The sequence below is a fragment of the Schistocerca piceifrons genome, chromosome 1, assembly GCF_021461385.2.
Source record: "Schistocerca piceifrons isolate TAMUIC-IGC-003096 chromosome 1, iqSchPice1.1, whole genome shotgun sequence".
NCBI classification, from domain to species: Eukaryota; Metazoa; Arthropoda; class Insecta; order Orthoptera; family Acrididae; genus Schistocerca; species Schistocerca piceifrons.
In genome coordinates, this window is record NC_060138.1 from 587977915 (window position 1) to 587994059 (window position 16145).

Genomic DNA, 16145 nt, shown 5'->3' on the forward strand with positions numbered 1-16145 from the left:
GATAGAGTAGCATGGAGAGCTGCATCAAACCAGTTTCTGGACTGAAGACCACAACAACAACAACATTGATATGGCAATATATTCGTCTTCATCTTATTTCCATTTCACTCCACTGACCCCCATTATATCTGGATTGACACATTGCATTTTCTTTTTCACTTTGTCTGGCTTCTCTACCACGTTCAAACTTCAAACATTCACGATACGATTCTTAGAATGTTACCGTTTCGTTGGTTATTCCAACTTTTTCTCATGGTTACCGCCCCCTTGTCAATTCTCTAACGGAGACTCGAATGGTGGACTGATTCGGAATCTATTGTCAATGGAGCGGTTTTCATGCCACTTTTTCATTTACGGGCCACATGTATTGTGGCTGCACGTTATGTGTTTTAATGTAGTGGTTTCCACTGCCTTGTGAATCCTCATGCCATAGGTTATTGCTGATTCTCCCACCTTTTACGGACATTGTCCCACCCCCAGGGCGAAAGAGTGCCCTAACTGATGTTCTCTCCTTCGCCCTCATTGGCAAGACCTTTGACAGAACAAACGTGACTACCTATGTCGTAACTCTTTGGCTGCCATTACCGATGATTTTTATTCAAAATTTAACCAGTTACTGTGCTCGAACCCGCGCCCCAGGACGTTTTTATTACTAGTCAAAACGCTACCCCGTTTTCTCCCTGGCAGATTCTGTTATAATTTTTGTGTTTATTCCATAGGATTGGTTGGTTGACTGGGGGGAGGGGCCTAACAGCGATTTCATCGGTCCCATCGGATTAGGGAAGGATGGAGACTAAAGTCGACCGCGCCCTTTCAAAAGAACCATCCCGGCATTTGCCTAATGCTATTTAGGGAAATCACGGAGAACCTGAATCAGGATGGTTGGACGAGGGTTTGAACCATCGTCCTCCCGAATGCGAGTCCAGTCTGCTAACCACTGCGCCACCTCGCTCGCTATTTGCGGTTACAAAGTAATTTTAAACATATTTTCCACTCAGTTTCATTCTCGAGTAATAAATAACGTCAAATGAAAATACAGTTGGAGATGTTACATTAAACATTTTTGTAAATGAGTAAATACATGTTATTCCAAGTAATAATTTATAAAAATATACTCAATTTCAATGACTAAATCAAAATAATATGAATATTAAACCTCATTCATTACGAAAAGTCCCCTATTTTTTACTTCAACTTATTGACTTGGTGTAATTTTACCAGCTGAGTTTCTTGTCTATTTATTTAATATTGAATTCACGACGCAAATGTTAATTTGTTTTGGATTACTATATCTTAAGTATTACTGAACAGTAATACGAGTAGATTGTAACTGGCACATACTTTGGTTACATGGATGTCATTTGTTCATGCACACCTCACGGTCCAACAGAAATCAATTTTAACACTCTTAAATTTGAAAACTATTTTCTCCATCATTAGCGCTCATATTAAAATGCCCTAATTTGTCTTGTTTCAGTTTCAGCAATTACGGAGTATTGTCCAAAGTAGGCCCTACAAGTGAGGGAAGAGGCTGAGTCTGACACTGAAGCCAGTGACTAGTGAACTAATGAAAACGTATATAAATAAAAGGAACTTGTTATGATTTGATAATTTTATTTAATAAACAACATTTACAAATAGTAGGAACTGGATCATTTGGCCCTTCCTCTTTTTGTCGCCACTAATCTGAAAATGTTTGCAGCATTTTAAAGGAATTTGTTTCCTGTATTTGTATTCAGTGCACTCCATTCTCATAATTATTTTCTTCGTGGTTTATTTTCCTGAATATGCGTTTCGTCTGTCCACCGAATCCTTGCTGTTTTCTGTCGTAATGGCGTCGTCCTTGTAACGCTTGTCTCGTCATAGACTTTTTGTAATGAGTTGCTATCTGCTGCTTATGCTTTTTGCATTTCTTGCAGAAAATCCTACATTGCTTTCTACGCACCATGTTGCCTATCCCCTAGATCACAGTACTCTTTCTTGTCAGTCCTAATTGTCCTGGAAAACTGAAACCAAGCACCCCACTGTATGCTCCAACTTCGAGGATCCTGGACAGCTGCTTCGCCTCTATCATCATGTTATTCATTCCTTTCATCCCCACTCGTTTCATGTCCTTTGTCAGGATAATTTCAACATCTTTTTTCTCTCAATCCATAAGTGATTGTTGAGATCTACGCAACATATCAGCTACAGGCTACTCAACCTCTTTCTTCTTTTTCAAATCAAGCGTAACACAATCTTTCTAAATGTCTTATACGCCCCCTTCCATCTACATTCTGTCTCTTGACCCATCCAACTATTGATCCTAGAGTTCTCTCATGTCGCTTTCTCTACAATACAGTCTGTATCCACACTTACTTTCCGTCTTATGAACCATCCATGTAATGATCCTACAACCTTTCTCATGTAATTTTTTAGTGAAAGTTGATCCATCGAAGACGTACAGTTTTCCTTTGATCATCGTTCTTAGACCAGTTGCGGAAACTTATGCATCCGATATCAAAACGAAGTACACGTTTAGAATATTTCAATTGTGATGAGTGCAAAATCCAAAATGTATCATAATGTGCCACTTACTTTAGGACTTGGCATGGTATGAATTTATACGCATATTGCACGGTACAAGAAAGATATTTTTGTAAAAATTATACGTAAATTTTTTCGTTTCATTACTAACACAACTTTTTCTTTCATCGTTCAGCACTGTTAATGCAGATACAGGTTTCCAAAATCGGTCTGCGAATAAAGTTCAAGGAAAAATTGCAGCTGTTTGGCGGAGCTTCTTCTTCCGCAGAAAGGATTACACAGCTATGGAGCCATGTAACCATCCACCACACGGAAATGCTTTAAAATTTCACATATCACATCGTCTCCAACTCCATCGGTATCCAAGTCTCTCATCTAGGAAACGGTACGAGGAGCCGATATCGATTCAGCTTCCTTAGCGATCTTATGATCACACATATCACCATGTCATTATGAGTAAAATAATATTTTTCTTCTTCTAAACGTAATTTTATTTTATTGTTTCAATCAAAGAATCAAGAGCGGCAACATGGTCGGAATCAACACGCCCCCTCCATCTGCCCTCCATCACGTCTTCAAAGGGTCAAATATAAAAATCAAAAATTAATTGCTTTCTGCGTAGGAGATTATGTACTCTTCACAAAATTTTGTCATGATGCAACTTGTTTATTCACAGTTTATGTAAGTAGTATGAGTTTCCACTCTACTGTTCGTTAATTTTGTAGATAAAGGAAGAGATATAATAGTACATATTAGTCTTTTGGTGTGCATTTTCGGTGTTTGATAATGGCTTTGAAAACTTAAGCTGTTGCGTGGGCAATGACCCTGAACTTACGTTATGCTAATACTTTGCTATAAGTATGTTGTTGTTTATTATGTCTGAATACCTCAAGGTCGATAGCCAAACAGTCATGAACAACACACTGCAAACTTGTAATTCTAGGGGTAATCGACGCAGCTCTCCCTATACAGGGTGTTACAAAAAGGTATGGCCAAACTTTCAGGAAACATTCCTCACACACAAAGAAAGAAAATATGTTATGTGGACATGTGTCCGGAAGCGCTTACTTTCCATGTTAGAGCTCATTCTATTACTTCTCTTCAAATCACATTAATCATGGAATGGAAACACACAGCAACAGAACGTACCAGTGTGACTTCAAACACTTTGTTACAGGAAATGTACAAAATGTCCTCCGTTAGCGGGGATACATGTATCCACCATCCGTCGCATGGAATCCCTGATGCGCTGATGCAGCCCTGGAGAATGGCGAATTGTATCACAGACGTCCACAATACGAGCACGAAGAGTCTCTACATTTGGTACCGGGGTTGCATAGACAAGAGCTTTCAAGTGCCCCCATAAATGAAAGTCAAGAGGGTTGAGGTCAGGAGAGCGTGGAGGCCATGGAATTGGTCCGCCTCTACCAATCCATCGGTCACCGAATCTGTTGTTCAGAAGCGTACGAACACTTCGACCGAAATGTGCAGGAGCTCCATCGTGCATGAACCACATGATGTGTCGTACTTGTAAAGGCACATGTTCTAGCAGCACAGGTAGAGTATCCCGTATGAAATCATGATAACGTGCTCCATAGGGCGTAGGTGGAAGAACATGGGGCCCAATCAAGACATCACCAACAATGCCTGCCCAAACGTTCACAGAAAATCTGTGTTGATGACGTGATTGCACAATTGCGTGCGGATTCTCGTCAGCCCACACATGTTGATTGTGAAAATTTACAATTTTATCACGTTGGAATGAAGCCTCAGCCGTAAAGAGAACATTTGCAGTGAAATGAGGATTGACACATTGTTGGATGAACCATTCGCAGAAGTGTACCCGTGGAGGCCAATCAGCTGCTGATAGTGCCTACACACGCTGTACATGGTACAGAAACAACTGTTTCTCCCGTAGCACTCTCCATACAGTGACGTGGTCAACGTTACCTTGTACAGCAGCAACTTCTCTGACGCTGACATTAGGGATATCGTCAACTGCACGAAGAATTGCCTCGTCCATTGCAGGTGTCCTCGTCGTTCTAGGTCTTCCCTAGTCGTGAGTCATAGGCTGGAATGTTCCGTGCTCCCTAAGACGCCGATCAATTGCTTCGAACGTCTTCCTCTCGGGACACCTTCGTTCTGGAAATCTGTCTCGATACAAACGTACCGCGCCACGGCTATTGCCCCGTGCTAATCCATACATCAAATGGGCATCTGCCAATTCCGCATTTGTAAACATTGCACTGATTGCAAAACCACGTTCATGATGAACACTAACCTGTTGATGCTACGTACTGATGTGCTTGATGCTAGTACTGTAGAACAATGAGTCGCATGTCAACACAAGCACCGAAGTCAACATTGCCTTCCTTCAATTGGGCCAACTGGCGGTGAATCGAGGAAGTACAGTACATACTGACGAAACTAAAATGAGCTCTAACATGGAAATTAAGCATTTCCAGACACATGTCCACATAACATCTTTTCTTTATTTGTGTGTGAGGAATGTTTCCTGAAAGTTTGGCCGTACCTTTTTGTAACACCCTGTATAGATAAGACTGAGCGAGTGCAATGATTTTACCTTCACTGAATAACAAGAGAGTGATGGTTGGATTTGGCCACTGTGTACAACGATAACATCGTCATAGTGAGAACAATAAGCTTAGGTGCGCAGTAGGTTACAGTTATTATTATTATTATTATCTTCTTTCCTTTCTCAGACCTTAGGTCTGGTTAAAAATGGAAGTGACGTGGACCTTGATCAAGCGTGACTTCCTTTTAACTGTACGGTATATGTTACATTGCATTTAGGAACTTTCGGGTAATTGAACATGTATCAATAATTACAGATTTCTGTAGCTGTATATATATGTTTGGATGTAGCTGTATTGCGTTGATGTACTGGTGGATATTGTGTGGTACGACTCCTGTAGTTGATAGTATAATTGGTATAATGTCAATTTTATCCTGATGCCACATGTCCTTGACTTCCTCAGCCAGTTGGATGTATTTTTCAATTTTTTCTCCTGTTTTCTTCTGTATATTTGTTGTATTGGGTATGGATATTTCGATTAGTTGTGTTTATTTCTTCCTTTTATTGGTGAGTATGATGTCACGTTTGTTATGTGGTGTTGTTTTATCTATTATAATGGTTCTGTTCCAGTATAATTTCTATTCATCATTCTCCAGTACATTTTGTGGTACATACTTGTATGTGGGACATGTTGTTTTATTAGTTTATGTTGTATGGCAAGTTGTTTATGTATTATTTTTGCTACATTGTCATGTCTTCTGGGGTATTCTGTATTTGCTAGTATTGTACATCCCCTTGTTATGTGATCTACTGTTTCTATTTGTTGTTTGCAAAGTCTGCATTTATCTGTTGTGGTATTTGGATCTTTAATAATATGCTTGCTGTAATATCTGGTGTTTATTGTTTGATCCTGTTTTGCAATCATGAATCCTTCCGTCTCACTGTATATATTGCCTTTTCTTAGCCATGTGTTGGGTGCGTCTTGATCGATGTGTGGCTGTGTTAGATGATACCGGCGCTTGCCATGTAGTGTTTTCTTTTTCCGATTTACTTTCTTCGTATCTGTTGATGTTATGTGATCTAAAGGGTTGTAGAAGTGGTTATGAAATTGCAGTGGTGTAGCCGATGTGTATTTATATGAGTGATTGCTTTGTGTATTTTGCTAGTTTCTTCTCGTTCTAGAAAGAATTTTCTTAAATTGTCTACCTGTCCATAATGTATGTTTTTTATGTCGATAAATCCTCTTCCTCCTTCCTTTCTGCTTAATGTGAATCTTTCTGTTGCTGAATGTATGTGATGTATTCTATATTTGTGACATTGTGATCGTGTAAGTGTATTGAGTGCTTCTAGGTCTGTGTTTCTCCATTTCACTATTCCAAATGAGTAGGTCAATATTGGTATAGCATAAGTATTTATAGCTTTTGTCTTGTTTCTTGCAGTCAATTCTGTTTTCAGTATTTTTGTTAGTCTTTGTCTATATTTTTCTTTTAGTTCTTCTTTAATACTTGTATTATCTATTCCTATTTTTTGTCTGTATCCTAGATATTTATAGGCATCTGTTTTTTCCATCGCTTTATGCAGTCGCTGTGGTTATCCAATATGTAATATTCCTGATTAGTGTGTTTTCCCTTGACTATGCTATTTTTCTTACATTTGTCTGTTCCAAAAGCCATATTTATATCATTGCTGAATACTTCTGTTATCTTTAGTAATTGGTTGAGTTGTTGATTTGTTGCTGCCAGTTATTATTATTATTATTATTAGTGAGTCGCATAACCATGGAAAAGTTGTAGCATAACTTAATGGATCTTGTTAAATCAATTCTTGAAGTAATAAATTTTATTTACTCTCAATAGTGGACACAACACACAGTACACAGTTATTTAAAAGAGAGCAAAGTTTTGTAAGTAACCTAGAGTGAGTTCACTCATAATGACGTCACAACTATGGGGAGCCACCAAATGTATGGAAGAGTGCATGGACAAACGCAACAATTTATCCTTATTTGGGTAGCTCGCAAATTCCACGTTAATGAGACAAAATCACAAACTGTAATCAAATGGGCATCTGATGTTGCGTGCCAGAACGAGTAATTAGTGAGCTGCTTGGAATATGAATTGCACGACCACAGATTACGAAAATTGCATTGCTCCAAAATCAGCAAAAATGTGCACCCAGCAGCAGCAGATGGTGGCTGGAACACGAATGCCTTAAGACTTACTTCTCTCTACTCAATTCTCTACTCTTAAAAACTCAACGCTATTGGTAAGTGACGGACGAGAATATCGCTTATGTCATGAATAAATAGGGCAACACAGCAGAAACTTCCCAGTCTTGGCTCCAAGCGAGGTGGTGCAGTGGTTAGCACACGGGACTTGCATTTGGGAGGTCGACTGTTCAAACCCGCGTCCGGCCATCCTGATTTAGGTTTTCCGTAATTTCCCTGAATCGCTTCAGGCAAATGCCGGAGTGGTTCCTTTGAAAGAGCACGGCCGACTTCCTTCCCCATTCTTCCCTAATAGAATGGGACCCATGACCTCGGACTGTTTGGTCCCCCCACCCCCACCCCTAAGTCGTACAATTGACCGACACTTTTAGCGTGCAAAATGTATACTAAGTAACAAGAGATTTGGTTTCGTGTAGAACAATGTCTCCTCAGTTTTTCGGCTTCTTGAAAACAAGCATGATGGCGGGCGACTTAATTCGTCTTTCTTAACGCCAGACAGACGCCGCTGTGGCAGTTCAACCTCGGTGTTCGTGCAGAAAAGGCAAAAATGTCATATTCAATTATTCTCTGGGGACGGCAGTGGCGGCACGATGTCCCCTGTCCTCAGCTAGGCCAGGTGCCATCTCTGTCCACAAAAGCACGAAGCTGGCTGCAGCCTGACTTCCACATCTCCATGGGGAAGCTCGCCTCTCATAATGAGATCCACTGACTGCCCTCTGTCGACAGTAGGAGCCTGAAACCACACTTGGATGCACCATTCCAGTGAGAAAAAGACAAAGCTTACTTCCCAAGCCCACATGTCCAATACTCTCCATAAAATAACCATGAAATAGCGGCGAAAATGAAACAGTACAGATTACTGACATGAGAAAGTAACGTCGCACCTTGAAGGCTGAATAGTATGAGAACAGCAAATGAAAGCACCTTATAAAATCAAACAGATGTGGCGTAGTGTTGTCTGTCAGTAAATTTCTACTGGTTGAGGACCTACAAGGTGGTTTTTTTTTTTTTGTGGTAAGACTCTATGGGACCAAACTGCTGAGTTCATTGGTCCCTAGGCCTACACAGTAATTAAACTAACTTACGCTAAGGACAACACACACACCCATCACCGAGAGAGGACTCGAACGTGTGACGGGGAGAGCCGCGCGAACCGTGACGAGGCGCCTTAGACCCACGGCCTTACAAGGTGGACTGAAAGTTTTTGCCTCAAGCATTTTTTATAATTTTTTTGCTATACAGAACTATTTTACCAGAAACACGCTTCTACATTTGAATGAACGATATGGTTAGTCATCTGTCAGTTCTTCAGTATTTTGTAATGCGTCCAAGATTATGAAGACATTCATGTGTAGTGTAGTGGCTAGCGTTGCTACCTCTGGATCATGGGGTCCAGGGTTCGATTCCCGGCCAGGTTGGGGATTTTCTCTGCCCGGGGACTGGATGTTTGTGTTATCATCATTTCATCATCATCATCATCATCCGTGACTGTGGCTAGATTGGGTTGTATAAAAAAATTGGACCGTGTAAAAGGTGGTACTTTGTACAGGAGCTGATGACCGCGCAGTTGATCGGTCCACAAACCAAACATCATCATATTCAGTGGTGATGGAATCCATTTCTAGTGAACACGTGAAATACGTTATTCTCTATTGCATCTTGGGAGATTGTATGCTGTACTGAGTTTAAGTCTGGACTGTTTCCAGGACAGTCAGCCCCAGCAACAGGGAATGTTATCTTTAGAATCACAATCGTTGGTTTGACTGTGAGATGTTGCTTCATCTTGCATACGAACAGCACTGTCTGGATAAGGGAAAAGATCATTAAGGACTGCTTAAATATAGACAGGAACCATCCTTTCCCGATAGTAGTCACCGCTGATGGCCCATTTTGTGTCAACAACATGCATTTCAATTATGTCGTAGTCACAGATGCCACCAGCCAAAATTATCTTCAATCTTTGTTTTCTTCTGTGTGCTGCGGAAATTTTCTGTGGTTGATTTCTACGGATTTGGGCATTTTATTTGTTGAGCTTGGATAAACCTCTACTGGAGACTCGTCTGTAGCCGAAAGGTGCGTCCTTTTCTTCTTCCCTTCAGGACTGCCATCGCAGAAACCATCAGGCGTTCCACAGAACGCTTGACGATCATCAATATTTTTCTGACAGCATGGTCTTTTTTGGTTGGACATAGACATGTTTTCCGGAGGATTTTCTACGAACAAAGTCTCTTACAGTTGTCCTGCCGCTGGTCTTTTGCCTTTGCTGGTAGTCATCTGAGAAACACAGACGATTGTAAACTGCCCAAGTACAGACGCTAATTTTATACTGTATGATATTGCTTTAGTGTTTGTTGTGAGTTTTGTCAGTCATTCAACTCTGTTTCACCCTATTTCTGTCACTAACATTACCAAAAGCTCTATTAACGTATTGTCTAACGATTTTTGAATCAACACCCAGTTTTTAAGCCATTTTTGGTGTTAGACATTCCAGTGGCATGGAAGCCTTGAATCTGAGAAGGAACATGCTCATGTTTCTATACCATCTTTTAACGACACCTTTAAAAAAGACGAAATCCACAAAGAACCACAGAGTGGTATACAAAGATAAAAAGTAATTTAAATAAGCAATGTGTAAATCCATTAATCTGAAGATGAACGTTTGCGAGACTGACCTTTTTATCTCACTTATTAAAATTTAGAGAAAACATTATTCATTGTTCTGTTCTTTCATTATGTAAAAAGTAAGAATATGTAAAAAAAATTGAAGACAAATTTTCACCGGCATACCAAGTACATGTGTGTTACATTTATGTGTGTTACATTTATGAAGTTTTCTGTTAGGATAAGAAGCCAGCCGGTGTGGCCCAGCGGTTCTAGGCGCTACAGTCTGGAACCGAGCGATCGCTACGGTCGCAGTTTCGAATCCTGCCTCGGGCATGGATGTGTGTGATGTCCTTAGGTTAGTTAGGTTTAAGTAGTTCTAAGTTCTAGGGGACTGATGACCTCAGAAGTTAAGTCCCATAGTGCTCAGAGCCATTTTTTTGTTAGGATAAGTGTACCGTCACAACAACACGTCACAACAAATAACTGTGGGAATGTGTTCACTACGATTCGTCAAGTAATTCGGGCTAGTATAAAGTTGATACAGCCAGCGCCATGGTACTGTCTCCATAGAGCATCGAACCTCCGTGGCTCTGTTAATAAAAAAGGGAGGTATTTTCTGTCCACCCTCTACAAATGAAAAGATATGATCGGTTTCTGTGTATATTTTCAGAGTACCGCCACTATCAATAATGTCCACCCCTTACAATAAAAAAATACAGCCGATTTCTATGTGTATTTTTACAATCTAGCCAGTAAATATTCCAGTTAGTTTTCCTTTGAATGACGAGCCTCTCCAATGCTCCAGAACGAGCTGGAGGCTGCTCGGTGGACATCAACGACGAGTCGGCGTTCCCAGACCCGCAGCCACCGTTCCTGTTGCCAGGCGGCAGCGCCGACGCGAAGGGCTTCTGGGAGCCGGAGGTGTCCAGCGAGCTGCTGACGCTGCAGGAGGGCGACCAACTCAACCTCGCCTGCACGGGCGCCGGCAACGTCCTCACGGCGCTGGGCGTCGCAGAGGTGAGGCGGCGAGCGCGTTACAGCCCAGTTACACCGCGTGGACACCCGCTACATCACGTGCCCGGTTCTAGTACAGTAATCAGGTTTTCAGCAGGTGGCTGCACGTCAAGATACGAGCTTTATCAGTAACATTTACATTCTAGCAAGAAATCGAAACGCCTATTTTCTTACGGTAACCGTAAACACCGATTCGTTAAAGAATCGAACTCCCATCTGTAAAACAACTTCAAACGTGTGATTACAAATGAGTTAAAATTTCAAATAGACTCTAAGAATAAGAAAAAAAAAGATTCATCTCGAAGCAATTATCCGAATGGGACGGAAATCGGCAGATGTATTTGTTTTTGTGCAGGCAAACAAATGATTACAATTTCAGAAAAAAATGAATGATTTATTCGAGAGAAAGTGCTTCTCAAGTCGAGCAGGTCAAAACCTCTGGCCCTTATGCAAGCAGTTATTGGCTTGGCTTTGATTGATGGAGTTCTCGTATATCCTCCGGAAGCATATCGTGCCATATTTTCTGCAGTTTGTGCGTTAGATCGTCAACCCTAGATGGTTAGAGGGCCTTGACCATAACGCTCCAAACGTTTTCAATCGGGAAAGATTCGGCGACTTTGCTGGAAAAATGCAGGGTTTAGCAAGCTCGAAGACAAGCAATAGAAACTCTCGACGCGTGTGGACGTTCATTATCTTGCTGAACATAAGCTCAGGATGGCTTGCCATGGAGGATAACGAAACAGGGCGTAGAATATCGTCGACGTACGACTGTGCTGTAAGAGTGCAGCGGATGATTACCAAAGGGGGTCCTATTACGAGAAGAAATGGCACCCCAGACCATCATTACTGGATATTGGGTCAGATGGCAGGTGATAGTCAGGTTGATATCCCACCGCTCTTCGAGGCGTCTCCAGGCACCTTCTCGGCTTTGAATCTCATTGCCTGCAGTCTAATTGTCTTCTGTCAGGAGTCTCGCTTCGAAATGAGCCCCGATCACTGGCAAATACGTCTCTGAAGACGCCCTGGACGCCGGTGGGATACTAGCCTGACTATCACCAGCCATACGGTCCGACAACAACTCGGCACTTTGACGTTCTACCGTATCAGTTGGATAGAATTTGGCACAATACTCTGAGAACGACATCCTACAACTCTGCCAGTCAACGTCATTTCGAATAACTGCTTGCAAAGGGCCATAGGTAGGCCAAAGCTCTATCGATTTGCTAAATTCGTGAAGCTCTTTCTCTCGAATAAATCCTCCAATTTTTCTAAAGTTGGAATCATTTGTGAAACCTGATACTAGTCAAGGAAAGGCAGGATTCGGTTACGATTGAGGACAGGGCAGTAATCAGTTACTATTGGTTGCCTTTTACAATTACACAGAATTTATTTTAAACCAGTCATTCCAGACTCAACAATAAATAAAAAATACCGCACGTCATTAATGAAGGAATAAACAACAGCGTAAATAATAGAGGTTTCAGTGAGTTACAATTTAGCAAATCACCATTAAATACAGGTACAACAGATAATGTTTTAAAAACAAGCCACTGTGATCTTGGCAGAAGGCCTTATCCGCCAGGAATGGCAATAAATTAAGAATTGTTTAAAACTCGCTGCAACTTACAAATTACAGGTACTGAAATATTAAAGGCAAGTCGCCACAAACACAGCAGTTGGCATCAGACGCCAAGAATGGCAGTAAATAAGGTTTTAAGGCTTACTGCGAAATTCAAATACCAAATAAAAATTTTAAGGCAAATGACCACAATCACGGCTGAAGGCCTTACAAGCCAGGAACGGCAATAATATTAAAAAGAACTGGAAACCTGCTGTAAACCAGCAAACACAATAGCAAAAGTTGATTAAAAAAACGAGCAACTGATTCAGACAATGCTCCAGTACTTGAGCTCTTGAGAAGGTCCGGCAACAAACACTTTCGCGAGCGATGAGATAGGCAGCCAAGTGTTGCATTCACTTCACAAGATGGTACCTCAGAGTAGTGCCAGTCTAACGAATGACTAATGATAATCTTGCTGAAGCTACCTAACGTCCGGTAAACTAAATGCAACGATGGGACAATACGCCAAGCCGGCTGGGGTGGCCGAGTGGTTCTAGGCACTACAATCTGGAACCGCGTGACCGCTACAGTCGCAGGTTCGAATCCTGTCTCTGGCATGGATGTGTGTGATGTCCTTAGGTTAGTTAGTTTTAAGTAGTTCTAAGTTCTAGGGGACTGATGACCTTAAAAGTTAAGTCCCATAGTGCTCAGAGCCATTTTGAGCCAATACGCCAAAGCCGGAACTGGCGTTCAGCACTACGTCCCCAGAATACAGTGTTTAGAGCGCCCGGAACGAGAAAGGAACCACTACCACCAGAGCAGAAAGCACTCCACTCGCTGCTCTTTGCCTCGGCGACACTACGAGCAGAAACACGAACCCAGGTCACTGGAGAATCGCGAGATATCACAATGATGGAAATTTCTCTACTTGGATTGAAATGCACTCATCTTAAAGCTTGCTGGATTCGGTTTACGACGAAGTCGTGCACCCTCGTGACCACATCCCTTCCATCCGGCAGTCCATGCGCGACGCCAGCGGTCCTGGCGTGTTCCCGCACTGTGCGGACCTGGCCCCTCCTGAGTCCCCAACAGAACTGCCACTCACACGACCCAGCAAAACAACGACGTCGCCCCAAAGATAGGGCAACAGTTACTACATATCGATAACTGCCGTTGCTGCCACTAGCGGCCAGGCAACGCTTGTGAAACCGAGTGGCGTCAGTCAACACGAGAAGAAGACAAACAACCACAACCATGCCAACTAAACGATACCGGCTGGCCTCCAACAGAGGGCGGAAACCTACAAACAGCAACAACGCGAGCCGCAGCACGGCTCTATTTTCTTGTCTGTAGATGTACATCACATCTACTGATTTCCGTCTCCTTAGGATGATTCCTTAGCAGTGAGTCTTTTTTTTTTTTTTTAATCTTACGGTGTATTTGACTTTAAGTATGTAAGCGAGATAATTTTTAGGAAAGTTTTGAAATTATGCCTCTTTTGTTAGGAGTCGCCAAGTGCTCTCATTATGAAACACTGGATGAGTAAAGCCTGTGTAATTTGCGCTCCATTTTAAGCAAAAGCTAGTTTTTAACGTATCTAAATTCTTATGAGATCATTTTAACTGAAATGCGTGTCATACAATGACATAATTTTGCAGGTTCTTTCAGTGCTATATGTGGATACTATCTGAGAAGTGTATTGCGAATATTGTTGGTAATAAAGAAGCAATAAATTAAAACGTCATGCTGAAGTTTGTATGAACATCGAAAACGTAGTGAGTGACAGTTTCTTCTTTGCATCATTTTGTAGGGGGTAGTCAGCGGGAAAAAGTTCTGTAAACTATGTGTGAAATTTGTTGGAAGTCGCTAAGTGCTGTCGTTCTCAAATACTGGTTGAATCTGAGCGTCGTTAATTACGCTGGCTCAAGACAAAAACACAGTTTCTGAGCGTAACACTTGTCGTGTTGTGTTAAACTTTTAACACACGATTGTACCTCTTAATGACTAAATTAATTAATTCGGATTTGCGTTGCTTTCATTTACCTTCAAAGTGAACTTTAACATGTGTGTGTGAAATCTTATGGGACTTAACTGCTAGGGTCATCAGTCCCTAAGCTTACACACTACTTAACCTAAATTATCCTAAGGACAAACACACACACCCATGCCCGAGGGAGGACTCGAACCTCCGCCGGGATCAGCCGCACAGTCCAAGACTGCAGCACCTTAGACCGCTCGGCTAATCCCGCGCGGAGAACTTTAACAGTTAATATACATCTGATAAATGTACAGGATTAGTGAAAATGATTCAACGGGTTTCAAAGTACTGCTTATTTACAAGTATATAACCGAACGTACAAAGGCGGGTAATACGTGAAAAGATAGATACACTCACCAGCTTTCTCGCACATTCTACAAAAGTCCGGTCAGTAATTATGTGAAGTATAGAAAATCAAATTTTTGTTGCCCCTGTAAGCCATTAGAAGGGAAATCTGCAATTGGTGTTGGGTTCCAGGATAACAGTTTAGTAATATAGGTGACGCTCTTTCACCAACGACAGTCGAGAATGTTGAAAAGGGAGGCACAGTGATATAATAATTACAGAAGTGTAAGGTGAAAGAAAATGATAATTTTTTTCTCGTCTTACGTAAAGTGCAACTTCAGAAAGTTATTATTAACTTTTATTGGAAAAAAAGTCTTCAAAGGTCATAAGCGCTTATTGTTCCTTTTCTCGCGCTATGATAACATGTTTTTCTTTTCGTTGTCCCTATTTCAATGATAATTTATTCTCTGCATTTAGAAATCCATCTTTTATTAATTTCATGTTTGCTTGTAATTTATTTATTTACATACTCATTTTTTAAATTTTTTTTGAAAACTTATAGCAGACATAGGTTAGGAAATTTCTCTATGGCACTTCGTATGCAGCACAAGAGTAGCCACAGTATAATACCTTTGCTTTGTTCACTGATCATCTTCGACGACGATTTATGTTCTAAAATCCGCTATGCATTCCAGTAATCTTACTTGGAAATGATCATAGTGATATCTCTTATATGATTTTTGCTGTTACTTTTCTGTTGTTTATTTTGTTTTCCCCTACTCCTCTGTCTTTCTTAAATATAGATATAAAATAATTAAATAGATCAATAATTAATAAAGTCCACTCCAACATATACTGAGATTCTCAGTTTATTTTGGCAGATCTGTCACATAAACGTGAGCGCTGTCCATTTTGCGCCCGCTCAGCTTCACAACTCGCACGAGAAGCCAGTCAGCATCTACCACTCACTATTTTCCTTCATTTCAAGACGGCTGAAAACGAGACGGTGCCAGAGATCAAAATGTCAGGTGAGTCCTTAGTCAGTAACAAGCGACTTGAGGAGAAAAAGTAAGACGAAAATAGCCACATAAAACCACGATATCAAACAAAAAAAGTTACGTTGCAACTGGAGGAAGACCGATACGTAACAAGTCAAGTCTCATGTAGGAGACATTTTTCGATGTTACTTTCACATGTTCTTTCTCCTAGTCAGTGAATCAGACGTAATACCATCATATCCCAAACGTCTTCATTGAGGAGTCGGCCTGATAATCAAGTCGGGCATGGAAGCCTACAATTATCTAAGAGAGCACACAACAGATAAAGGGAGAAGAGTCTGCGTGGGAATTATCTT

The 16145-nt window shown here is 41.2% G+C and overlaps 1 protein-coding gene across 1 annotated transcript in view; it reads left to right on the forward strand.

Moving 5' to 3' along the window:
- Nucleotides 1-16145, forward strand: part of LOC124754737 — a 179108-nt gene that overhangs the window by 98993 nt on the left and 63970 nt on the right. Inside the window, 1 exon segment of the mRNA XM_047249029.1 lies at nucleotides 10682-10910. Within this exon segment, the coding sequence (XP_047104985.1) occupies nucleotides 10682-10910 (229 nt within the window).